Below are 27,345 nucleotides of genomic sequence, written 5' to 3'. Positions count from 1 at the left end.
TGATTAGGCTGTGCTTCTAATAAATACGTTATTCTAGAGGACTATTAATATAAGTTCACCCTGAGAGAGTGAATTTTGAGAATTCTAGTAGAAAGGCTAGATGAAGGAACAGTGATTTCTTGCTTATTTTGTGTGGAAGTGGTTATAGGGCTTAGTGTGAGATGGTCAAAAGAAACATTTGATTTTAAGATTGGTTTTTTTGTGCCCAAAGAGTATATACTTAGCAATTTAGTAATGTAAGTATAGCATATATATTATGAATGCAGCTGATAACACTTTTTCCTTAGGAGTGCACTTTCCTTAGCTAGGGAGCTGGTGGAATTGGTTTGAATAATCTATGTGCAGAACTGTGCATAATCCTTAATAAAGCTTGAGTGTTCAAATGCATACAGATCTTGATCCTGATATCGGTGAAATAGAACATAAACAAAAGTGAGATTTTACTTTTTGAGATACCTCAAGGAGTTGATGGCATCAAAGTGTAGAAACAGTAGAAAATCCAAGGAGGGAGGAGGTGAAGAGACCAAAGAAACTTGCTGGTATCTGATGCCCTCCAAAGGTGTTACTTCAAAGTATAAAAAAGTAGCACCTCTTTTTTTTGGCACATGGCACTTTTTTTATGAAACATGGTAACATATTGAAAGCGTTTATAAATACTTAAAGGATAATTTGTGCTGTCTCTCTCTCCCTCAATCATGTTGAATTACGGATAATAATGTATATCCAAAAGCATTTCATGTGGCTATGTTTTTAAATAAAAGCAGTATCTGCACAATTTGTGTTTTACTAAGGGAGAAAGCATTAAAGGAAGAAAAGAGTGCATGTGCTTTCCTTAGTGCATTATTTAGGATGAAAGATTTTACTGCTGGTAGAGAGGGGGAGAGGGAGCATTGATGTGGAATTGTAGGTTATCAGCTCCTTGCATAGCAGGTGTTGATAGAAGGGATTTGGCTTATGTGACCATGAGACTCCCTCTTGAGGCGCAAGGACTGCTAAGGCAGAACAGTATCCACCCGACCAAGTGGGGCAAGTGCCTCTTTGCCGTAGTCTGGCCAAACTGGTATTTAGACTAGGATTTAGAGATGAAAGAGGTGATGACTCTCAAATCACAAGGAAAAGGTGGTGGACTGAGCTGGTAAAGTAAGGATGAGGATGATGTGGAGAGGAGTCCTTGAAAACGACTAATCAGAGTAGATAGAAACCCACACATGTAGGTAAACAAAGAGAAATTGTCTGTACATACATAAATGAGGCCAGCATTATGAGGGGGAGGATCTTAGACCTCTTCAGGGAGATTAGCTGTGGTGACTTGAGAATGCCTTTTCCCCTTGATGAAGTTTGTAAGTGATTGTAAGAGAATTTTTTTTTTTAACAGCTTTAGTATTCTGCCCCCTCACTCCCCCCATTCCTCCCCAGTGTACCATGCCTGTTATACAGACTGTTACTATTTTATTTTTTTTTAAAGATACTTCACCACTTTTCTAAAGCACATACTGACTTGTTAACTTACTTCTCTACAGGGTGTGATAGGTGTACAGTTGGTGGTTACCATGGTAATGGCTAGTGTCATACAGAAGATCATACCTCATTATTCTCTTGCTCGTTGGCTTCTCTGTAGTGGCAGGTAAGAGAAATGTGAATATGTTAATGCAATTATGTATCTGGGTAGTAAAAGTAAAACATACTGATTTTGTTTGGGTTTTTTCTTTAAGCAATTGACTTTTATTAAATTTATTACCATAACATTGTTACACCTGATTTGGGGGCTCAAGGTAAAATGACAGTGTTGCTGTAAAAGAATATACTTGTTTGTTGCTATTAATTGTATCAGTCATAAAGTTAATTGTTGTTCAGCTCTTACATTAAAGGTACAAGGTGCATCCTTTAATATTAAATAGCTAAATTCAATGCAATATACTGAAGAATAAAAGGATTTTCTTTTCCTCTGTGCTGTCTCAGTGTTGTTGATAGTCTGCCTCCTGATTAGCCTCGCATATGAAGAGTGCTTAGGTATTTAATAAAAATTCTGTTCCTCTTTAATACATCAAAGGACAGGATTAATATAAATTTCAGTACACTACTTCCTTGTAAAAATAGATCAAACAGACATAATGAGTTGCAAGGGGAGCATTCCCTGTGTGGCTGTATCCATAATAACAATGAAAAACAGCAGCAATGAAAATCACTTTGTTACATATTAAAAGAAATCATAGATAATGTGTTTTTTCATTTGGTAAGAAGAACACTTTGTATGATTAGCAGATAGTGTGCTGTCTTTTGCAACTGTTAAAATTTTGAGAATATCAGATCTTTACTGCCTACTTTCTGAAGGAGTATCCTTGAATAATAATGTACTCCATAGGAGTATTAACAAGTCTTACATTGACTTTTTTCTCTACATCTCATAATTATCAACTTGTTCCTTTTTAATATTTCAGATTTCATCACCCATCAAGTTGCTAATGAAAAGGGACTGTAAATGTTGTTTAGATGTATGTTTGATATAACATAAAACAGTAATTGTCAGGTGGATAACACAAACAGGAATCATACTCTTAATTGTTGTGTGAAGTTTCACTGTTAACCATATTGACAGGGTGTCGATCACCTTTCTTGTGCTCTAAAAAGAACATGACACTAATCAATATGAAACTGCCTACCATTTATTTTTAAAGTGTGTCACTGTGAGAGTCTTTTTTATCAGCAATTACCCAAATTGCATATTGTACCTTTTATGTCTAAGATTTATGTAAACTTTTATTTGAAAATTTAGGATATTTGCTCTTGCAAAATAATTTGTCCATATTATGCCCATGTTCTTAATTTTTCTGACCTTTTCACTTACTGTATCCTTGTTTTAAGGCATGGCACGTGGCAGCAATACGGAGAAGTTTGCTGTTTAAATATTTTTCAAATCCATTTCTCCATTTATCTTTGTGCATCTGCAGATTGATAAATACTTCTAGCAGGATTTCAGCGCTTGGGTAATTCTACTCTTACTGAAGTCAGTGGGAATTTTATTGTTGACTTCCATGTTATTATCCTGTTGTTACATTTCAGTTTCTTTTAATGCACTATTTTAGTGCATTGTCATTTTAGGCACTCTGAATAATTCCCTGAATACAGGAATTGTATAAAGAGTCAGAAATAATCCTGTATCCTAGAAATAAAAATAAGTCAGAAGACTCACTGCAACAAAAATCTGAATTTTAATGGTAGAAAGAAAAGCAGTTATTTTCTTAGTTAACTTGATAAACTATCTTTTATCTTTAACCCATTTCTCCATAGTGCTGTCTTTTGCCAGCAATATTTGACAGACCTGTGTGGATGGGATGGGTTTTATAGGGGGTTTTATACACATAAGTGTGCAGGTACAGGCACACTCCTAAAGCAGTCCAGTTGCTAAGGAAAAGTTACCATCTGCTCCTCCTTACCTTTGTTAGTAAACTTCAACTAATCTTTGATATCCAGCAGTGTTTTTTAAGTGACTTTGTTTGAATATCCTGCTTCCAAAGGATTGGCAGGCAAGATGGATCTGTAATGTCTGTAGATAGTCCTTGCTAAATGGGAGGGAGGATAAACTTATCAGACAAGACAGAAACATTAAGAGACTAGTTTGTTTAAAGATGGCTGTTTGTGTTTATGGAAAGTTTGTTAAAAGGAAACAAAGACTTCTCAAAATCTAAAAGAATTGTTAAAATTGACAGACTTAAGGTAGTTATTTGTTAATGGAATGAATAGCTATCGTTGACTCTTGAAGAGAGTCAATGAAGAGCAATTTACATAAATTTGTTAAGAAATGCAAGCTTTTTCAATCAGTGCTATTTTCAGAGCTTGAATGCAATTAAATAGATTTATTGAAATATTTGACGGCCTAAATATCTGGATCGGCCTTGCATCATTTTTAACAAATAAAACATTCTCTACCAAAACATTGCTTTTAAGTTGCTCAGCTATTTCAGCTACTATGTTTTCAGGCCATGTCAGGATACAGGAGAAAATGGATGTTTTGTTGTAGATTCATTAATGACCTTTATTCAAATTAACTAGGGCACGTCTATGTGTCTGTTGCTATTCAGAATGACTTGGATATGTCAAAGCCCAAGTAATCAGTTGTGGGATTTCAGTTTTAAGCATATGTAAGCTAAAACAAATATAAACTACTTTTTATTATCTCTTTCTCTATGAAAATGTTTGTTCAAGTCTTTGGTTTTGAGATTTTAAATGCAAGATGTGTAGGGTTTATCAACTGAAAAATACCAAAACTTTTTATCCTATTAGTTGTAATTAGATATCACTTCAGTGTCATTTTGTAGTATAATTAGGAGCAAATTATTGTGGTTTGATTTGTGTTAGCATGCTACACAGAACAAAAATTTTGTCTGTCCTGCTGCATTAGGTACCATTTCTCTGTCTGTGCAGGAAAGATTTTGAAAAGTTTCTTTACCACATAGGTGGCTTTCGTCATTAACATCCCAAGTACATATCAGAGTGATGTGGTAAATGACAAAACAGGAGAATATATCTCTGCTTTTTCACAGTTGCTTTGGGTCATGTGAAGGACAGAAGTTAACATCTCCAGAGTATTTTGACTTCTTGGATGAAAAGTTTGTTTCTCTGGTTTATTTGTGTGTCAGTCCTAAAGTCTCCTTTGCAGTAAAGTTTGCAAATCACAGATCCCTCAACTGTACACACATATTAAAATTAAATTAATGAGATACCTTTCACTCTTACTTACACAAAATTCAGTTCATTTTTTTCCCCATCCAAAACTGTGTTCATGCAAAATTTGAACTATTTGCTGTTTTCAGTTTTGGAACTGGCAGTGAATTCCTTCAATGGAAATATGCAGTGTGCAATGGTTTGATGTTCTGTTGGCTGGTACTAGCATTCTTTTCTCTTGAAAAGTTCCCAAGATGAAGGAAGCCTTTCTAAAACAGAGCTGGGAATCAAGTCTTATTAAATGGCTTGAGATTGTTTGAGTTTTGGTGCCTTCCAAATTTGCCTTTGCTAACCTTTTGAAATTGGATCGGACATCATCTCTAATTCACCAATATAGATTTGAATGATCCTGCTTGGTGAAGCTGTGAGCTGGTGATCTTATGTGAGCTGGTGGTTGTGGATTCCTTTATCATGTGTTGACCCATATCACCATTGGTGACAATCAGTGGCCTTCTACTTCCACACACATTTCTCATGTCTGTCCTTGTTAATACTTGGTCTCCTTTACCGCAGCATTTCAGAGTGGAGATCATAGTGACATGTGGAGATCATAGTGACTTCCCACATCTGGACAGAATGTGGAAAAGGCTTGTTTCAGCTACTAAGGTTTTTGCCATACTTAGAAATTTAGGTAAAATATACCATCTTAGACACTTAACCATCTCTGTCTGTCCTCTTCAAAATTTCCATGTCATTTCTTGTCTTTTAAATGAATGAGCAAAGAATGGTGCATTGATCTGTGAAAGTGAAAACACTTGTAGGTCAACTATGCATAAATTAGTTGTTTTTTTAAAAAGCACTTTTTCTAGTAGAAGTTGAAGATATCACTGAGAAGGTGTTTAAGGAAAGGGATGTTGATGTTAGGATTTGCTCTGCTTAAGAGAAAACATTGGTAATGTTTATTAGATGATAGATATTTCAGATTCTGGGAAATTACTGGGTTTGGTGAGGATATAATATACTTAATTAAGTTGTTTAGAATATGGTTCTAATGAGTAATTGTAGAGGTATAATTATTCTAGTGAACTTTCCCACTTATATGACTGTGTTTGCTGTATTTTATGATATCTTTAAAAGTTGGTGTTTAGAGAACTGAAGGGCTTTCATGTAAATGACAAAGTGGCAAAGCTTTCTAATTATGTCTGAATGCTTTATTTGCTGTAGAGAACTGAACTCTAGCTGTTATTCAGTTCGGGCAGTGTTGGTACTGGCACACAAAGGTGTCTTGCTTAGGAGTGACAAATTACAAGTGTCTTAGTAAGTGTATAATCTCTGTTATACAGAATTTTGAAAGCCATGCTCTAAATTGCTAATAATGGTATTGTTTTACTTGAGATTTTCTTTTTCTTTAGCTTACGGTGGTATCAGCATCCCACTGAAGAAGAACTGCGAATTCTTGCAGGGAAGCAAAGAGGGAGAAGTAAAAAGATAGGTAAATACTCTTTTTAAGCTTGTCTTCCTCCACCTTTTGGGTTTTGTTCAGCATGACATGGTTCATCTAGTAACTTTACCAGCCTACTTTTGTCTTAGTGAGTTAAAAACTGCATATGTCTGCCCTGGTTTCATTAATTGTCACAATTTTTTATCAAAACATGTTTTTTCAGTTTATCAGAGTTGGACATTCCCAAATTGTGTAGAACTGGTTAATTTCCATCCACAAAACACTCTGTGAAATGCTAATTTGATGGCAAGGTTTTTTAGTGAATGTATGCATTTAGATAAAAACCGTGGAAACAAATCTTAGGATTGTAGCTTTTCATCTTGAAGTGAGAGAAGAAAGATTCGAGTATATTAGTTAAACATAGGGTTACTGTAAGCCACCACTCTTAACACAGCTGTGAAAAAGGTAAATGGGCTCCTAGGATATATTACATTAAATGTTTCTAGTGAAGAGAGAGGGAAATAATAGTCCTCTTGGACAAGACACCAACATAGAACTTTATCTGGATTACTGTATACAGTTCTGATCACTACTGTTCAAGAAAAATTAATTTTGTATGTGAACAGTTGAAGAAGGCTGCTAGGATCATCCAGGAAACAAAGTCTGTCTTACTCAAGGGGGCTAAAAGAGCTGGGATTCCTGAAACTATCAAAAGACAACTGAGGGGATGGATAGCTGCCTGTCAGCTTAAGCTGAAAATAGATTTCTGTTATTCAGACGTGAAGTTCTGAACAGCCATACCAGAAGTACATCTGCATCAAGAACTGAGACATCTTGAGATGGTGGAGCTGTCCATGTTGATGAAATATGTCTAAATTGACTTTGTTTAGAACCAAACAATCCACTGTGGTTTTCTTTTTGGCAACACAGGAGGTTTTTTCTAGCTCTGTTTCTTCTATCCCAGTATGAACCCTCTTATAAATCTTAAGATCTGAATGAATCTCTGCACTGCTTATATAATCTGTTAATTGTAATTTAATTTTCTTCCGGTTTCCTAGCTCTTAAGCAGCATGGTTAGCAATTGTATTTACTTCATTTGGAAAAGACCTCTGAGATCAACCTTTGATCACATGTCAGTTGCAGCCCTGAGGGCCAGTCATTTGTTGAAAACCTCTAGTAATGATGACTTCACCAAATAATGCCTAAGCAACCCATTCCAATTCCGCAACAAAATTTCTCTTGAGGTCCATCCTGAACCTCCCCTGGCACAGATTGAAGCTAAGTCCTCTTATCCTGTTACTAGTTAACCTTGAGAAAAGACCATTTTCTGCATAACTATTGCCTTCCCTCAGGCAGTTGTAGAGAACAAGAAGGTTCCATGTGAGCCTCCTTTTCTCCAGGCTGAGAGCCCCCATGTCCTTTAGCATCTCCTTATCTAACGTGTACTCCAGACCCTTCCCCAGTTCCATGTCCCTGGACTTGCTTGAGCATCTCAATGTCTTCCTGGTTGTGAACGACCCAAAACCGAAAGCAGGATTCCAGGTATGACCTCAGCAGTGCTGACTACAGAATACAGTCACTGCCCTGGTCTTCTTGGCCTTCTAGGCCCATGCTGGCTTATGTTCAGTTGCGTTAACCAGCAGCCCCAGATCCTTTTCTGCTGGGCAGTTCTCAGTGACGCTGCCCCATCCTGTAGCACTGCATACGGTTGTTGTGACCCAGGTGTAGGACCCAGTACTTTGGTGTCAGCCCATCAATCCAGCCTGTCCAGATCCCTGCCTCCTGCCATTCAGGAGATCAACATTCCTGTCCACCTTAGTGTTTGGAAATTTACTTAGGGTGCCCTCCATCGCCTTGTCCAGATGATCTGTAAAGGTCTTGAGCAGGATGGGGCCCAGTACTGAGCCTTATGGAACACTATTAGTGACCAGCTGCCACCTGGATGCAGCATCATTCACTGCCATTCTCTGGGTTAAGTTTTTCCTTGTAAAGTAGTAATTTTTTCTCTTTTTTTGCAACATTCCTTAAAATTAAGAATCTCTTTTTATCTTAACGGTTTTCTGTGACAAAAATGAGGCAAAATAATTGTGAATAAGAGCATAATTTATAATTGTCTATGTAACCAGTGGCATTTATTCATATGTGACATAACTTTATGTAATTATAAGTTAAATCCACCCGTAGGAGCCTTAAACTGAAAAACACAATTGCACTGCCACATAATTATTATGCCTTTGTTCTTATTGCCTTTCCTCAGCCTTGCCAGTCTTTTGCAATAGTAATAGTAGGTGGCTATACCAGGGTGAATTTTAATCAAAGGGGAATATAAAACTTCAGAGAAACTTAAGCAGTAATATGGAGGCTTAAATGATGTTTGCTTTGCTTGTTTAACAGCTGAATGAATAATAAATTATTTTTTAATGAATGTGTGTACTTCTGTGTCTGTGAAAGAAGTGACTCTGGTTCATGAAGAACCATAGTTAAGTGGGAATTGTTCCTGTCCAGTTGGTTTGGATTTACTGATTTAGGTTGCACAAAATAGAATGTACATCTTCTGAGTCATCTCAACAGGGAGATGTGAAACAAGGAGTGTGGGAGAAATAAAGATGCATCTGTTTGATACTCCCCATAATAAAGAATACTTTGCGAGATAAAGAATCTGCTTTGTCAAGACCATAGTCTTGCAAAGTGTAATACCTGCTCCTTAGATACACCCTCAGCCTGATCTAATTTAAAAAGAAATTATTAAAGGAGATACAAGGAGCTTGCTTGAACATTTGCTTGAGAAACAGCTGTAGTGTGAAATTTTAGTTAATTTTATTCAGTGCATATTACCCTTCACTGTAGGCTTTAGGAGCACAAGAATATTAGGCAGGTTTTCTGCTTCTGAATAGTTTGTATTGTACGAAATTGTTAGGCTGATGAAAAGGTCCATAGCTACTGTGAATTACATTGAACTAAAGCACTCATTGGTCCTAGGTATATTCTGTCTGTGCCTCTTGGATTGAGGGGCCCTGGAATAATTGAAGTGTAGGAACACCAAGTTTTGTTGATCTGAAATGTCTTCAGTGGTAAAAATGCTCATCTCACTCAATATGATAGTACTCCTGTATACAGGCAGTAGGAAAATAATCAGGAGTACAACTGCAGGCATGGAAGTACACAGGAGCTTGCAGGTAGTCCTTGGGCAGTGTTTGGGACTTCTGTAGATTCAACTGAATCTACAGAATTTTTTGTGTGATGCTTTAGATTCCTATTTATTAGTTTGTCCATTAGAATTCTTGTTCTTCAGGTTATGCTAAGCATTAATATAACCTGAAAAAATTTATTAATATTTTCTGCTTGTATTTTCCTCTCACATATGAGCTGAGATGAAAGCATTCCTAAAAACTAAGTTCATGATTGATTTGATTTCTTTTTAATGCTTAATATCTTAATAATTTGTTTTCCTATGGAAAATTCACCTCTCCTTTTCTAATTTCAGAGCTGATATTCTAAAATGTGGCAGTTTATTGTTTTCTTCTAGCCTTTTAGAGGTGTTAAGTTTTAGGTATGATTTTTTTATGTAACAAAGCATCTTCTGATCTTCTTTAATGATTTTCTTTTTAAATAGTTTGAGAAGGAAATTTTACATTTGTTAGTAATGCTGGTCTGCCAGACCAAATTCTTTAACTTTGTTCATCTTCTTTTAAGAGTGTGCTGGGTTTTTTAATTTGAAGTCTTCTAGTATGACTTAATTTCAGGGAAGTGAAACATTATATTGGTATAGTTTGAGAACTCCAGATGAAAAGCACCTTTTGGTCTAAATACAAATCTTTAAGATTAGAAAGATACCTTAAATTGCCTTTGCTTCATGGCTAGTAGGTTGGACTTTTCAAGGATCTAGGTTAGTTCAGCTCATGTGATGTACCTGCTTGTTATGACAAGAAGGACTAATGCAAGATTTTTTTTCTTTTTTTTTGACCTTGGTAGCACCCTGTAGCTCTGAAAAGATGAAATCAGTGGGCTGAAATAAATACTGTCCCTGGATCTTGATCCAATACATGCTCAGATTGAAGCATCTGGAAGCCATTTAAATCCATACCACAGTAGTATGTCATAGTCTGTCAAGTTATAGCTGGGAGCCATTGACATTCCTGGTTGTTTTCCAAGATTTGAGCTTAAAGTGCTACTTTTAGTTACAGACATAAAAATACTTGTGTTTGGGAAAAAAAAAGCATTGTGAATTTTTCTAAAATTTGAAATGTCATTCTGTATTCAAAAAAATTATTTTGTCATACCCATGCTTGTACTATCTATTTATTTATTTATTTTACAGAAAATATAATGGTCATATTGAAAACAAACCCTTAACCATTCCAAAAGATATTGATCTTCATCTGGAAACAAAATCTGTAACAGAAAGGGACACTATTGGTAAGAGTATGCAACAATAATATATTATTTCCAATATATCCTGATTATTTCTATCAAGCATTCATTTGTAATTAGTGCTGAAATGTCTTTTTGTAGAATGTGGATGAATAGAATGCAAAACTGGTCATAAATGAGAAAGCAGGTAGTAGGACTAAGTCTCCTTTATTGTTCTGTGAGTGACATTTAATAGCAGTGTTGTGGAAAAGGATGAGTAGATGAAATCCAGAATAAAGTACAATTTTATCAGTTATAGCAATATGAGGCAGCACTGAAAGAATCACATAATTATCTATTCAAAATAGAGTTTTTAGCTTTGTACAAGAAAATAACAATTGGCAGATGTCAAGTCATATTTCTGCTCATCTAACATAGGGTATGTGCTGAAGTATTGGAACCTAAGTTCTTTCAGCCATACATCTCAAGCATTCAGGTAAAATGCTTAAAAACAGCAAGTGACAGTACAGAAATATGCAGCACTAAGTGTTTTGGAAGGTTTTGAAAGGAAGCAGAAAGTATGACTATTGTTTTTTAGATGGCAATTTTGATTATAAAATCATAATCAGTCATTCTGTACAGAAAGGTCATATATGAGTATGTATTTGATACATATTTTCTTTCTACCTACATTTTTATATTTATGTGTACTCTGGATAAATATAGAAAGAAAGGATATATATTCCTACGCAGGAGACTTCACAGCTTAAATTGTAGGAGACAGCATTTGTGTAACACAAGTTTTTGAAGTAAATAAACAAAACATTCACAAGTTTCAATTAGTGTTACTTTCCTGAAATTATGTCATGTAATTGTCAACCTGAGTGATACAAGATAGGGTTTGACTGTGTTTGAAAAATAATATATACAATTTATTTGTAAATGTAACTAGATTGTGATTTCAAAGTAAGTGTAGGACTTGGAAATACTTGAGTTTGCCCAGTTTCATATCTTTGGCAACATATAGCTTCTAGTTAAGTCAAACATTCAGTAATGTTTTCACACTTTCAAATTGTGTACATGTAGGGAAGGTGTTTGGGGAAGACAATTTGTGTTGTCACAAATGGTTCTTCGGAGTTTCCAACACCTATGGGAACTCTCTCCATAACATCTAGCCTGTATGCAGCACAGTATTATCCCCAGAATTTTTACAGTGAAGTTAACACAACGATTATTGCTTTATAGGATGTATTAACAAAATCTCGATGAGCAAACCATCAGGTTATCTTAGATGGTGGGGTTTGTAAAATAAAAAGAACTATTTATTTGTACTATAATAAATGATAGCCAGTGAGATTTCAGTCTTTAACAAAGGGTCAAAACAAACCTTCTTATCTGGAATTGCAGTCAGACTCAACTAGAAAACTGTTTACTTTCTGTGTTGCGAAATCTAAATTTAGTATGCTTTTTGGATTTAGGATGTTAATGTATAAAAGCTGAGGTGATAAAGTAGTAAAACTTCATAGCATTATAAATTTGAGTAGTTACTAAGTATTGGATGACAGAAGTAAAGAATGAAGTTCACATTGTTGAGTAGCTTTTTCATTGTTGCATTTCACTTGGTTGATTTTGGTCTTCCTAAAATTCACTTTAATACACTTAATACACAATTGAAAACCTCTTTTAATTGCTGCTCCATTCTATATACATCAGTAAGTGCATTAAAACATAGCTTTAACATTCACAAACTTATATTTTTCAGCACTGCATTACTTTCCGGAATATCAGTGGTTGGTGGATTTCACTGTTGCAGCTACAGTTGTGTATGTGGTGACAGAAGCCTATTATAGCATTATGAAGCCCTCACAAGAAATGAATATCAGCATAGTGTGGTGTCTGCTTGTCTTGGGTTTTGCAGTGTATCCTTTTCTATTTTGTTGAATCCCCCTCTACCTGTTCCAAATAGTTTACATCATTCTGCAGTTCGTATAAATCTCCATGCCACTGATGGGTGGGACACAAAACTATTTGCTATTTCGAAAAAGGGTCCTGTAAGCTAATGCCATTGTTATAGCATTATACATTGAATAATGTATATGCTGTCCAAGCTCTATGCAAATGCTGGTACCATTAGCTTGCTTATATTAATACCAGACCATTTAGGAGAAGAATACATGTATGCAAATATAGTCAGTGCTCATCTGTAGTATGTAGTAGTTCTAAACTAACTTGATTTTGTTCAGTTTGGCAATCAGAAATAGTTAGGTGTACAGAAAGTACAGCTTTTGAAGAAGTTTGGAAATTTAGTGTGCTTTTTTAAAAATATGTTTAATCTGATGCTTCTGGATCAAAATAGCACAGTGATGTGTATACTAGTTTACTGCAAGAATACATGTGTGAATTCATAATTTTAAAATACATTCAAGGTATTCTTATAGAAAAAAAGGTATATAAACAATTGTAGAAACTGAGCTCTGTGGAAAGCTAAACTCACCTCTGAAACTGAGGCAAACAGAAGTTGAGTATTTAGGAAACAGGCATTATCAAACCATAAAATGTTTGTGTTTTGTTATGGTGCAGGCAGTTTATTTTTTAATTTTTTTTACTGGAAAAAGCAGTATCAGACATAGATGCTTGTATGGTAAGTAACTGTGTACCACATATGAATCCAGACACATGGTCTAGGGAGGAAAGTTGCAGGTCAAAGATATGATCAGAGATAAAGCAGGGGAATGGAATAAGGGTTTTTAAGAGAGCAGATTTAAGAAAGGTGAACTGGAAAGTGAATTGCTACAGCTCATCTGCTCCTTCTGCTGCTGAGAACAGATAAAAAGCTAAGTTATAATTGCTAAACCTCTTGAATATTCAAAATTGTTTCATCTATATAAATGCTAGCTTTAAAGATTCTTAATGTGTTGTGTTTTTTTCAGTTGGCTTGTAATATCAGCAGTAGCTGGTGGTGTTATATAAAACCTTGAACTCTAATGTTTGGTTACATTTGGCTAAGAGTTCTCAATATGCTTCATGCTTGCCTGTCCTTGATAATTATTAAAATGTATGCTGCCTTTATAGTATGGACAGAGGTTCTTTTCTTAGTAGAATGAAATGTAAATCATAGACTTTCTCCAGAATTTTTTCCTTGTAACGTATAAAAACTCGCTAGAAGAGAAAGTCAACTCACATTTGGAAAAAAGAATGTCAGTAGCATGCGTCAAGATTAGGTATCTCCCCTTAGACATGTAAGTGAACAGATCCACAGTCCAAAAGGTGGTTTTTCTCGTCTACTTTGAGAGGAAAATCAATGTCTGGCTCTTGGGCACCTTTTAATTGTATTATAGCTATACTATAGGTAATATATAATTGTTACTGCACATTTTTTGTTTTATTTTATTGGTGTGAGGTTGAGAATTTTAGTTTAGTTTTTGCAGAAGGAAGGAGAAAGAGGTGGCTATTGTTTCAAAAATCAGAAGTGATAGCCAACACCTTTCACTCCAATTTTTAAGGATGAGGGGAACTTTAATAGACCTAATGGAAAAAAAAAGCTTCTGATACAAAAGCCACAATGTACTCTTAGATTTATTGGTAACAATGCCTTGTTTCCTTCATCTCTTGTATGTCAGGAATAATAAATTTAAACAACACTATAGTAATTGCAATTCTAGGTGAAACAGGATTGTGAATTATATATTGTAGGAAAATCCACTGCAGTAACACTTTCTTATCAAGGCTTTGTACACTGTTCTATCATTGCTTTCATTTAATCACCAGTTCAGATGACCACATATTCAAAAATGTTTAAGTTGCCTGTCACTGCAAGATTTTTATTTCAGTAGTGTGAATGTGCGAATAGCTGTTAATCTGTGTTTAGTACCTGTATGAGTTAGTGGCAGTGTAGAAGGATGCAGTACCAGAAAGCAGAGTCTAAACCTTATATTAGCCTTAACATCTCCATAAATATGTAACATAACTTATTCAGGGCTTTTTGGGTGAAAGAGGTACAATGCAGAGGGTGTTGGTAACAATTCCTGTGGTCACTGGAACCTAGTTAGATGAGATTTCAGAAGAGATTCATTCCTGTGTGGTGACATCAAGCTTTTGGGATGCAGAAAATACCTAAAGCTTACTCACTGCTCACTGACTCAATAGTCAAGACCAGAAATGATTCTGTGATAATGGAAGATTCAGAAGAATTTGGTTGCCTCCATTTTTTTGACAGAAAGCAGTCAACATGATATGTCAAAGTTAAATATAGAGCAATTTTGTGTTCTGTTTCTTCTGTTTCATTCCAGTGTCTTAAGAAGTGCGAAGTTGTACTGAGGATACAAAGCAGGTTTGCAGATGATAGAAAACTGTGAGGAGCTGTTTACTCCCTTGAAGGCAGGGTGGCCCTGCAGAGCAACCTCGACAAATTCAAACCCAAAGAGATATGGGCAATTGCCAACCATTCTAAGTTCATCTAGGGAAAGTGCTAGATTCTGCAACTGGGATGGGGCGACTCTGGTTGTATGGGCAGACAAGGGAACAGCAGTCTATAAAGTAGTGCCATGGAAAAGGACCTGGTGCTGCTGGTTGACAGAAAGTTGAGTGTGAGTCAGCAGTGCCCTGGCAGCCAGGAGTGCAAACTGGCCCAGCATGGCCAGCCAGGCAAGGGAGGGTATTGTCCTGCACTAAGAAAGACATTCAGCTATTAGAGAGTGTCTGAATAAGCCACAAGGATGATGAAGGAGAAGAAGCTGTATGAGGAGTGGCTGAGGTCATTTTGCCTGTTCCACCTGGAGAAGAGGAGACTGAGGGGGGAGATCTCTTTGCAGTCTACAGTTTCCTTGTGAGGGAATAGGAGGGGCAGATGCTCATCTCTTCTCTGTGGTGCTCAGTGACAGGACTCAAGTAAATGGCCTGAAGTTAAGTCAGGGGAAGTTTAGATTGAGTATTGGGATAAAGTTTTCATATGGAGGGTGATTGATCACTGGAACAGGCTCCCTGGGGAAGTGCTTACAGCGCCAAGCCTGACAAGAGTTCAAGAAGCATTTGGAGAGTGGTGTTGGGCACAGGGCGTGATTCTTGGGAATGGTGCTGTGCAGGACCAGGAGTTGGATGATCCTATGGGTCCCGTCCAATTCAGAATGTTCTCTGCTTCTGTGAGTTTTCATGTGTTTTAGTAGGAGCAGAAGATGGATCTTTTTCAACATATGAACTGAAATTCAAGAATTCCATAATCGTAGCAGTTTAAAAAACAAAATTATTCTTGTAAAAGGATATATCATAAATTCTACAATGCCTGCAACTATATACTATATGCAAAGTATACAATTCTATAATGCCTCTTGTGGTCAAAAAAAAACTGAATGAAAGGGGGAACTGGTGCAGGCATTCTATTAACTTAGCACTAAATACTCCTAAATTATTCTTTCAGTAGATCCTGAATATTAGGTCTTGCAGTGGAAGGAAGTGATGAAGCAAGCCATAATGCTTCAATCTTCACCAACCCTAAAATAGAAGCAGTGGTGATTATTTAACTAACAGAGGGTTCAGTCATGTGTAGTTTGCATAATGATGGATCTATTTATTGAGTTCTGAATCTGCACTATAATTTTAGTATGCTTTCTTTTCCTCCTTGAATTTTCAAAATCCTTCAGGTACAATCCATACTGGAAGTCATGAAGTATCTAGGGGGTCATAAATCTGATGATAGATTATGTTAGGTTTGTTGGTCACAAACTTACTAAGTTCTTTGTATAACTTCAGGGTGTTTTCAATTTGTGATTTATGTCCCAAGATGTAAAAAGAGCCTTGGTTTAACCATGTGTTATTAGAGAAACAAAGTCCAGAACACAGTCTATATGATCTATTGTGTACTTCTTTTTAAATCTTCCTTTTGATGTATCAGTTCTTTCTGTAAAATATAGAGGGGTCTGAAGGTGATTATTATATGATATTAAAATTACTAGATGCTGTCCTTAGACCACATTTTGCATATTAGAATCTCTCTGCATATACCTGAAATTCAGCGCTGTTTATGTTAAGTGTGTGCTGCCTGTTGAATCATAGTTTCTTGAGAGATTGATGACTGTTCAAATGTTTTACTGAATATATAATATATGTACTCTACATATTAATATTCTTTCAGTATTAGAAATAGGCAAATACAACTGCATTATTGCACACTGGAGGAAAAAAGTGGTACAGATTACACTTAAAATATTTTTTTTCTCTTTGTCTGTATTTTTTTGAAATCACATAATGCCTGGAATTATGTCCAAATGCTTTATTTAAATCTGGACTGGATATTGCTTACCATTTAAATTATAATGAGCTGCAGTTCATAGTAATAAGAGTTGACAGTGTATCATGAGAAGTTTATCCTAATCTGTTACACTTTAGAAAACTGATTTAAAAATGTGTAAAAAAAGAATACTTAAAAAATATTTTTAAAACACCCTGATAGCAGGTGATATCTTAAGTGTTTGTCTTTGTGGCAGTGGGGCTAGATAAAAGGATTTGATATATCATACAAAATCATAGAGGGGTTTTAAGACTGACTGTTTTTCCAAGGTGAACGTGGGATAGATTTTTCTTTCATAGATAGGACTCAGTGTGCTGTTGTCTTAACTCTCTTTGAGCTTAAAGTCTCAAATGTGTGCATAGTTGAAGTGCTTGAGGAAATGGCTTAGCGGTGAACTTGTTGGTGTTAGGTTGATGGTTGGACTTGATCTTAAAAGTATTTTCCAAACAAAATTATTCTATCTCAAAGGAGAGAAATATAAGTTCATCTTTGCATGTGTCTTCTTTCTTACTATAAGTAAGCCTAGATCAAAACTCTACTCCAGAGTATTCCTGGCTATGCTTTATGTGGTTATTATGTTTTAATGTGTTCTGTATTTAACCTGAAATTGGCTGAACACATACTACATTCAAAAGGAATAAATGCACGTCATAGAACAACCCTGTAGACGAACAGAATAAAAGACTGTAATTCTTAGTTATAGTTATTTTACAAACTTATTTTTCCTTGACCTTTTTATTACGTAGTAAGGTACTGTTTTCATTGACTACCCACTATTTCAAAGTTGAAGATGGAGGTGAAAGATCAGTCTGTGTCACCTTTGGTTTTTTCTTCTTTGTGAAAGCCATGGCAATACTCATTGTGACAGAAAATTATCTAGAGTTTGGATTGGAATCAGGTAACTCCTTTCTTTAGTGTTTGAAACAGCTGTAGTGATTGCATGATCTGAAAAAAAATTATTTCCAGAGTTTTTGAGAAAAGCTGTGTTAAAATGAATGGTATAAGTTATATGCTTCTAAGAAAATTTGCTTTGAAATGAGGATTCTAAATATTATCCTGTACATTTCCTGCCATTCTCTTAAATAGTCTAATTTTTGCCTAGGTTGTTTGTTTTGTTAATTGTATTTGCCGTCTAGTTAGAGATTTAGCTCTTTTTGACTTTCATAGTAAAGTGTAGCTCTTTTATTGGAAAAGAATTTAAAAAGTTACCTTTTTTCATCTTCCCAAAGTGTCCAAATATTACAAATGTTGTTAATCAAGCTTTACTGTATTGTGGCCAACTAACTAGCACGGGAAAGAGCTCTGCTAGACATGACAAATTGTTTAAAAGATTACTTGTTACCCAGTGTTTTATTTCACAAAAGGGATTCTTCATTTGCACTGTAATAAAAGAAATATGTGTCCCTGCAGGATTCTCGAATTTCTCAGAAAGTGCTATGCAGTTTCTTGAAAAACAAGGTTTGGAATCCCAGTAAGTTTCTGGAAATACACTTGTCTGTTTATATGTGAATTTATAACTTGTCTGTTAATATGTGAATTTATGAACCATTTGGATTTTCTAAGCAAGCCTTTGTCATGCGTGTTTTGCTTTTGTACATGGTTATAATCCCTATAAAAGTTTAAGGAGATTAATGAAAAGATGTGAAGGTGCTCACAAGTAACTGAAGTTGCATTAAATTTTTTCATTTTAATATGGAGATAATTTCTGACATTTTGATTGTAGTTCATAAAATATAGTTTAAAACTGTAAACACTTTTTTCACAGTATTTCTCTTCAAAAAGGATTGTTTAAATAGAGAAGTATTTCTTTTTTGGCATTCCTATGGCATGTAAGAGGAGGAGCATGCAAAAGCTACTAGATGGAGTTTGCTAAATTTTGCATTGGGAATAAGTTGTGTTATTCATGTTTTCAGGTTATAGCTGTGTTCCTATCATGCAAAAACATCTGCTTGCTACAGGACATCCAAACCTCATATAGACTGTTAAAGGACATGCCATAGCTCGTGATGTTACATAAATACACAAACACTGTTGTAGACAAGCTTTGTATATTGCAAAATGGATTTCTGTTACAGTTCCTTATACATGTGTGCTAAAATTTAGGGACCATTTCATCACTGGGAGCACATTGAATTTCTTGCTTGGTAGGTCTTAAGTATTGTGCAGAAGTCATGGCAAATCTTTATTTTTGAGGAATAGAAGTTTCCTCAAACTAGATTAGTGTATTTTATGAATAAACTCATGGGAAACCATTAACTGAATCCCATGCGTTTCTTAGCCGTTCTTTAATCTGCCAAACTATCCTAAGCTATTGCAAAGTCTCTACCTTCTGTATTAATTTTCATGTTAAGTGTTTGATTAGTTATAAACTGTTGCAGTGCTTTGCCTTTTTTTAGCTGCACCAGAGTTATTTATGGTGTCTTTTGATAGTTTAGGTGACAAAGATTAAGAAAGAATCTGAAACTCATTTGAATCACTAGATTTGGTTTTGCTCCTCTTTGATCTGTTAGTTACATTTCACTGTAACTATGATGGCTTTGTTGTTTGTTTAAGAATTTTGTTTTGTTCTCTTTTTTCTTTGTGTAAACCTGTATTTGTTAATTATGTGATTAATTCTGTGATTTCTTTGATCCTGGATACTTTTCCTGTAGCTTTTCTTATGTACAATTCTAATCACTTGGAAGAGACATCTTAATGACCACGTGTACATTTCTGTGAAAAGCTGCAGTAATAACAGTTTGATAAAGATTTTTTAATGGATAATGGTAGAAGAAAGGATCCATTTTGTATTCAAGGAGTTAAACTTCTGAGACACCTGTTCCTCTTAAAAACACAATCATTAAATTCATTCTATTTTAGCTTTTTCTGTTATATAATTTGTTGCTAATTACAATATAAAATTATTCTTTTTTTTCTTCTCTGCTAACAAATTAACATCTCACAGTCAATAAATTAGATTTTCTGTTTTCCTATGAAATAAATAAATTACTTGGTTTGAGTCTGAAAGTATTTTTTAAAATTTTAATTTTTGATTGGTTTTTAATAATGCTAGTATTTTGGAGGAAGCCTTTAGAATACTGTTGGCTTTTTTCATTTAATGTCAGATACTGTTGGGTTGAAAGTAGTCTCTGATACTTCCCGTTCCCCCAACTTCCTCCCCAAGAAAAGGCTTACTTCCTTTCTTTTCTTTTAGGGGTCCTGTGTCTAAACTAACCTTCAAATTGTTCCTGGCTGTTCTGTGTTCACTTATTGGTGCTTTTTTGACATTCCCTGGCTTGCGACTGGCTCAAATGCATCTGGATGCTCTGAATTTAGCAACAGAAAAAATAACACAGTAAGAGAAAAATATATGCAAATAGGTATATGCTACTCAGTCTTAAATCTTTTATGTCTAAAAATAAACTAAGCAACAAGAAGGTACTGACTTAAGACTTCTGTTGCTGCCTGCTTTTTCTATCTTGAGCAGATTTGCCACCTGCCACTTTCTGCTCAACCTGTGCTCTGCCAGTCTTACATTCTTTGCCTTTTAATTAAGGGTCCCAATTAAAGGAGCTTTCCTTTCCTCCTACAAGAGCTCCACCATCAATGTCTCTGTGTCCAGCTTTCTTTCCCTCATCATGTCTTTCCAGAAGTTAAGATAACATTCAGGAAGTACAAATATGACCACAGACTGGTTTTTTTCACCGCTCTTACAGCTGGGCATTATTCCTTTAATAAATTTAGCATAGGATAAAATGCAAAAATGACCCAGAATATTTCATTAGGGTCATATGTTAATACCAATTTAAAGGAGTATTTTCATTTTCAGCCACCCTACCATTTGGTACTAAAATGTCCTGTCCAATTGAACTATTTCTCCTGAGCATTCTCTGGTTGAGAGGGTGAAACTCCAAGTGGCTTTCAGAGATCTTGATTGTTCATGTTTAATATATGATAATGACAGATTCTGCAGCATAGGGCAATGTAGTAAATTTCAGTCTGGTAAATTTCCTGAGAACCAGTAAGTTTTCCAGTAGGAAAATAATTTTTGTTCAAATTGCATTTTTTTTCTTCCCCTTCAGGAATGCTCAGCTTAAAAATTAATCTGTTTGAAGTGAGTCCATCAGTCTTGGTCAATTTATAAGCAAGTTCACTCGCACTCAGTGTAGTTGTCTATGTAGCAGCCAGCTACTGGATTGTTTTATCTGCTGTTACATTTCTGTCTCTTTGCAGACTGTGACTGAGTCACTTCCTAATCTGTTCTTTCCAGACAGATAAGCTACTTAGTTCTTAATTGCTATAGTTCTCAATATTTTAAAATTCTTTGTGTCTTTTCTCCAAATATTCCAGCATATTCCTTGATCAATGGACATAACATCCTAGGCAGAAAAATAAACTCTCTGAAACAAAAATCCATTAATTAAGAACTAAAGGGCAATTAATATCCACTGAAGTGTGGTTATTAATTTAAAAATAATTTAAAATAATTTTATTTAATTAATAAATAGTTTAAAATTATTTTATTATTTTAAAATTAAAACTTCTCTAGTTTCTTTAGATGATATTGGAACTGGTTGTTGAAGATAACTTTGTTCAACACCACCAAGTTATTTTTGAAAGTCTACTAATACTTTGACTATTCAACTGGAATGACATGAAAATTACATTAAATGGATTAAAACATCATAAGGTATCCATATAATTAGGTAAAGCCATTATAAAGAATATTTGTCAAGTGATAGGTTCTAATAAACTTGAAGAACATAATTTGTCCTTGCCGATGCATTTTTCTTAATCTTATTGACTACACTTGTTTGACAGTGATTAAAAGAGGGGTTGTAAATGAGAGTGACTTGTCACTGATAGAAAGCTCTCTAAACTAGGTACTAAAACAATGTCTATCTTTGCAGTCAAATACATACTCTACTTAAAAAACCCCAGTCAAAACAACTGCAAAGAAAAATGCCACCAACTAAATAAAATACAAAAACAACTAAAACCAAAGAAAAAACCGTAATCAAACTAAAAGCCCCCACATTCCTTAAGCTGCCCCAAAAAGGCACAAATCTCTCTTAAAACCCAACAAAAGAACCAAAACTATACAACTCAAAAATACCTAACACAAAATCTATTTCTTAATGGAATGGAACACTTAGCTTTCAGGGAGCACTTACCAAAAAAAGCCCGAAAACTTAAAGGTTAATGATCAAGTACCATGTCACTAATATGTTCAAAATTATTATTGTGATTCTTTTATGAGTGTAGGGAGTAAGTTCATTGGGTAAGCAGAATAAAAATCATCTGGTGTCCCTCTTGGTTTTGAGAACTGGTCTGATTTTTTTTTTCCTTTGGCAGTATTATCCTTCCTTGCATATATTTGGAGTCTTCTTAACAAAGTTGTACAGTTTTCATACACATTTCCTCCTTTGCCAAGTCTGCATCAAGAGTATTTTGGCCTTCCTGCCTGTTCCATTAAACAAAAACAAAACAAAAGAACAAAAAATACAGAGATTCTCACCACCCTTTGGCACATTGCAGTCCATCACTCCAGTCCATTAACTCAGTAGGATCTCCTAAATAAGTAGAGCTCAGGTTAAAGGCTTTCACCATCTAATTAAATGTTTTGGACTGATCCGTGGTGCTGTTGCATTCCCATGCACCACTTATTAGCTAGCAGAGCTTATTTCTTCATCTGAAACCAAAGATTTAAATTTATTTGTGATGACAGCTTCTGTAACATGCAGACATTTTAGTGGCTTTAGGGAGATTGGTAGTTTGCAATCAAGAAGGTCTTGTGTTCTTTAGAACAATTTTTGATTACATCATTTTTTCTATAGTGTAGAAGTACTGTAGTGAAGGTGGAGACAAACCTGATCTGTTAGTGAGGAAACACTGTGCTTATGAAACAACCCAATCCCTTCAACTGTTCTCATTTAATTTTAGTAATGAAAAATGATTCGGGAAAATGGGTTTAGAAATAGAGAAGAAAATTTAAAAGTTTAAAAATAAGGAATGATATTAATTAAGGGAGAACTCCAAAAACTATATCCCCTTTTTAAATTCTGCTGGTTTTTCCTCAAAGATTACTAAAGAGTACTACTTTTATTTTTGTTGCGCAGTTTCATACAGTATTTTTTTTTGGTCTGAGTATCTTTTATATAAGTACCAAGTTTAATTTAATCAGGGTTTCTAAATAAAATGCTTCATTAAATTTTGTAACCTGACCTTTGAAAATATTTCTCCCGTTCTTTTTAAAGCCAAAATCCAATTTCACAATATATAATGTTGTCATTCAATTGAAATGTAAGCCTTACATATAAAATAAGGAAGAAATTTTCTTATTTAGCTCTCTTCCAACTATTTTAAAGTAATATTTCTCCTTTTGAGTCTGTATATACTTTCAACATTACGGTCATTGTTTTTCATTTACTAAGTTCTCTGGTTTTTTTTTCTTTTTTCAGAACATTGCTACATATAAACTTCTTGGCACCTTTATTTATGGTTCTACTGTGGGTAAAACCAATCACTAAGGACTACATTATGAGCCCGCCTTTGGGCAAAGAGAGCATTCCTTTGTAAGATTTCCTTTAAGAGTTCTTTCTGGGGTATTGAGAACAAAACATTGTCTTAGAACTCTTTGCAAGTTGAAGAAACATGAAAGACTTTAATTGCATCTGCTGTCTGAGGTATTGTGGAAGGTGCAGCTGAATTATAAGGAACTTCTGTTATTTCAAAAGAATGAGTTGCAGAAGTTGAGTGTTAAGGTGGTGGTTCCCAAAAAACTGCTGTCTCTTGACATCTCCTTGGCAGTAATGTGTTGTTTTTTGTAGGGGTGGAATTCCACCTCACTACCTGCTGGAACCTTGTGTCTTGCATATTGGTGCAGGAGAGAAGTGGTTTCAGTGAAAACAGTCAAGATATGTTGGCATGAGAACTAAGCTAGTAGGTTTGTCGTAATATTTACATACTGATTAAGTGGTATTGAATTGATAGGTAAAATACTTAAAATATAAAAAGGGAAAAAGTTTCCAGGAAGAGTGGTATTTAAAGTAATGTATAAGTATAGTTGATTGTCATTGTCGCAATTAGTCTTGCTAATTCAAAATAGACTTGAAAGAGGTGAGATAAGCTTCTGAAGTGATCCTGTGACCACTGAGCTATTACATAAAACACAACAGATATAAATATTTTGTATGTCTTCTGTTCCTCAGCTCATCTTAAAATGAGGGTTGAGCTGTAACTGGGTATCTCAGGTAACTGAAGTACCCATTTACAATCTAGTACTATTTACTATCTAGTCCTGTGTGTCTGAAAACCTGTAATTATCTGAGCAAACTTCGTTTTTAGTGTCCAGCCTTCATTATTCAGAATTTAGGCAGTTAAGAACTGCTCATGTAACAGCAAATGAATACTAATCGGGATCTATGCTGTAGGGCTACTGAAAAGTAGTAGGAAAGAGAAATAGAAGGGAAAAGTAAATATTACTTGCATGTGAACTTCATAACTGTAGTTTCTGTGTTAACTGCTTTTGCAGTTTGCCTCAAGATTACTTTACAGATGATACAAACAAATAACTGTAGCAGTAGGTGGTCTTTGGAAAACAGCATTACCCTTTTTTTATTATCCACAGAATGTCAGAAGATACATTTGATACCATCAGATTGTGGATTATAATCCTGTTGTGTGTTTTACGGTTGGCTATGATGCGTCATCATTTACAGGCCTATCTGAATTTAGCCCAGAAAAGTGTGGATCAGATGAAAAAGGAAGTTGGTAGAATAAGTATGGTTGATTTACAGAAAATGGTAAGTATGATGGCACTTAGATTATATATTCGTAGTATTTTGATTGTGCAAATGATTTTTTTTTCAATTTGTTGTCATCTGTGGCAGCAGAGCTCAAATCTAAATGAAGCTTTCTAGACTATCTCCTATAAAAATACAGAGAAATTCTGCAAACCAAAATATGGAGAGATGTATCATTTGTGCTATGCAGATCGTTTGTCCTTAGTTATTTGGGAGTTGTTATAAAAGATCCCTTCCAATGAGTGGTGATCTGTAACTACAACATGGGAAAGAAACATTGGATTTTACAGAAGGGTAACATATTGTTACCAATTATGATTTTTAAATTGAGGGAAAAATTTTGACAAGGTGGTTATATTTTGGAATAAAATGACAGATGTTTAATTCTGTCAGACCACTTAGAAGTGTACCAGCCTAGTTAAAAAATTGCCTATCATATTGTGGAAAAGGTGAAACTTCTGAGGATTCTTTTTTTAAAAGAAAAGTAGGAAAGCATACCTTGAACAAATGGATGAGGTAGAATGGCTGTTGTGTGTTGTCTGCAAAATAAACTTAAATTTCTATTGTTGTATGATAGTGCTGTCTAATGATCCTGCTGAGTTGGTGTCTGTTGCAGGAGGAGTATTTGAAGCATGCTGTAAGACAAAGACTCCTCTTCTAGGATAGTCATTATTACATGTAGTAACACTAAGTGTCTGAAGGTGCAATAGTTATTTACAAAGTGGCTAGGAATTTGCTCCAGAAAAAAACCTAAGAAGTACATGTAGTAGCAGCTGGTTAGGATGGAACTGCCAGTTGCTGTAAATGTGCTATTTTAATACTGGGAATTTTATTCCTATCTGTGAAACATTAATGTCTTCTCCATGTGGCATTTCTTATATCCATTTCTCCATCTTCATATATTCTCTTTAAGAAGGCCATAGTCACTAGATGGCCTGTGTCTTGTCTTGTTTTACTAATCTTATCTGCTTCAGCTTTTTTAGGAACTTTTGCCAGTGAATTCTTTCCTGTCTGTCATTATACAGTGATAATTTCTTTTTAATTTGTTATTTTTGTCATATTCCATCAATTTTTTTACAATATTTTTGTCTCACGCTTTTTCTTTCATCAGTGTCTTATTACTTTGCTTTCTCATGTTAGTTTTTTGATGCATGCTTGTTAAGAAGCCCTTTGAGACTTGAGAGATATTCCCAAAACTGTCACGTCTGTCTTCATCTTTTTTGCCAACCTGCATTTTGTTCTTTTATAAAACATGGGTAGTTTTATTTCACTGCTTGCTTGCTATTATTTTATCACTTGTTTCCATCTTTATTTCATTTAATCTTTTCGGTCAATAGCTGATAAAAATATGTAATGTTACAATCTTTAAAAAAGGGAACCTATGGGAGAGCAGGGGGAGGGATATGTATGAATGGACTTTGATGAACCATGGTGTAGGACTGAAATAAAGACCATTTAAATGCTGTCATTGATCTAATGAAAACTCAATTTATCATCATTTTTAAAATACAAGTGTTTTCCAGTTGGAAATCTTAAAAATATCTCACTTTTGAAAAAGGACTGTAATTTTAACTAAGCTTTTATTTACCTTTTATGGGGCTTTGGACTGTGACTACTACTTCATTTTTGAAACAGGATTTAGTTTGTAAATGACTGGGAACTTAAAAAATAAAACATATATATTTGTTTCTGGTTTATTAAAATAGGAATCATTGATGGCATACAGTTTGCAGAATCAAAATTGATTCTCTTTTTTTTAACAGAATTGATGCTTTTAATTATTTTCTTTCAGCCCTTCCTCTCAGATTTGTAAATGTCCTGAAACTAGAATTCATTAAGGGGATTTCTTCATTAGGTCTTTTGAGGACAATATGTCACACGCCAGGAGTTACTAGAAAATTCTTAAAACGGCTTTAATGTATAAATACTGGGGTTTTTTAATAAATTGTTTTTTCTAGATATATTCATAAAGGTCTGCTTTGATCAACCAGGAATGATAACTTTTACTCTTTCTTTTTTTTAGGTGGCTCGGGTATTCTATTATCTCTGTGTAATTGCACTGCAGTATGTTGCACCATTGGTAATGCTTCTTCACACAACTCTGCTCTTGAAAACACTAGGTAGGCAAAATTGGATCAACGGTAGTTTATTCTGTTCTACACGGGGCTTTTTTTATTTTCACCTAACTAAAGAGAATTAAAATTCATGGGTACTTGCAATACAAAAACATCTTATAGTTTCCAGTACTTTAAAACATTCATATGTGGCTTTTAAGTAATTATTTCTGTTGCTGCTTTTGATATCTTCCAATTACATGCTAATTTGTTTTATTTATTTCTGAGAAACTGTGTAATGCAACCAATTAAACTGTTTACTTCTGTTGAAATATTTGTCTTTTTAGAAGTATTTTAAAAGTGAACTGTATAAAGTATGATTGATTTAACTTCTTGAGCATCTCATAAATGAATTTTTCAACTTTTTTATCATTAGTAGTCTTTTGGAATGGAAATTGTGAGATGGGGGGGTTCGTGTAGTTACTGGGAGATCTGAAGTAGCTCTGGTTTGGGGTGTTTTTCTTTCTTTCCTGTGAGACTTGTATTTCATAGCCTGCTATGCAGTTGTGTCATTCTCTTTGCAAAGAGGCAGTGGGTAGAGATAGGTTTTAGTGGGCTGTGATTCATCCTGCCTTGGAGTAGACATCTCCATCTGGTAAGATCAGTCATACCCAGGACATACAGAGGTCTCAAGGTGGCTATATCACATGTAGATGTTAGGAAGTCAAAATACAAGATGAATCCTACCCCAGGATGAACTAGGATTGATTC

The 27,345-nt window shown here is 34.8% G+C and overlaps 1 protein-coding gene across 1 annotated transcript in view; it reads left to right on the top strand.

Annotated features, from left to right (window-relative positions):
* Positions 1-27,345, top strand: part of TMEM161B (transmembrane protein 161B) — a 40,566-nt gene that overhangs the window by 6,183 nt on the left and 7,038 nt on the right. The window contains exons 2-11 of the mRNA XM_050986523.1: positions 1,521-1,624; positions 6,075-6,151; positions 10,418-10,519; positions 12,216-12,372; positions 17,483-17,634; positions 18,147-18,207; positions 19,930-20,070; positions 23,177-23,290; positions 24,346-24,520; positions 26,544-26,640. Coding sequence (XP_050842480.1) covers positions 1,521-1,624; positions 6,075-6,151; positions 10,418-10,519; positions 12,216-12,372; positions 17,483-17,634; positions 18,147-18,207; positions 19,930-20,070; positions 23,177-23,290; positions 24,346-24,520; positions 26,544-26,640 — 1,180 coding nt within the window. The remainder of the gene's footprint in view (positions 1-1,520; positions 1,625-6,074; positions 6,152-10,417; positions 10,520-12,215; positions 12,373-17,482; positions 17,635-18,146; positions 18,208-19,929; positions 20,071-23,176; positions 23,291-24,345; positions 24,521-26,543; positions 26,641-27,345) is intronic.

Source organism: Serinus canaria, chromosome Z, assembly GCF_022539315.1.
Source record: "Serinus canaria isolate serCan28SL12 chromosome Z, serCan2020, whole genome shotgun sequence".
NCBI classification, from domain to species: domain Eukaryota; kingdom Metazoa; phylum Chordata; class Aves; order Passeriformes; family Fringillidae; genus Serinus; species Serinus canaria.
Note: the sequence above shows the minus strand (reverse complement) of the source record. Positions and strands in the feature narration are given on the sequence as shown.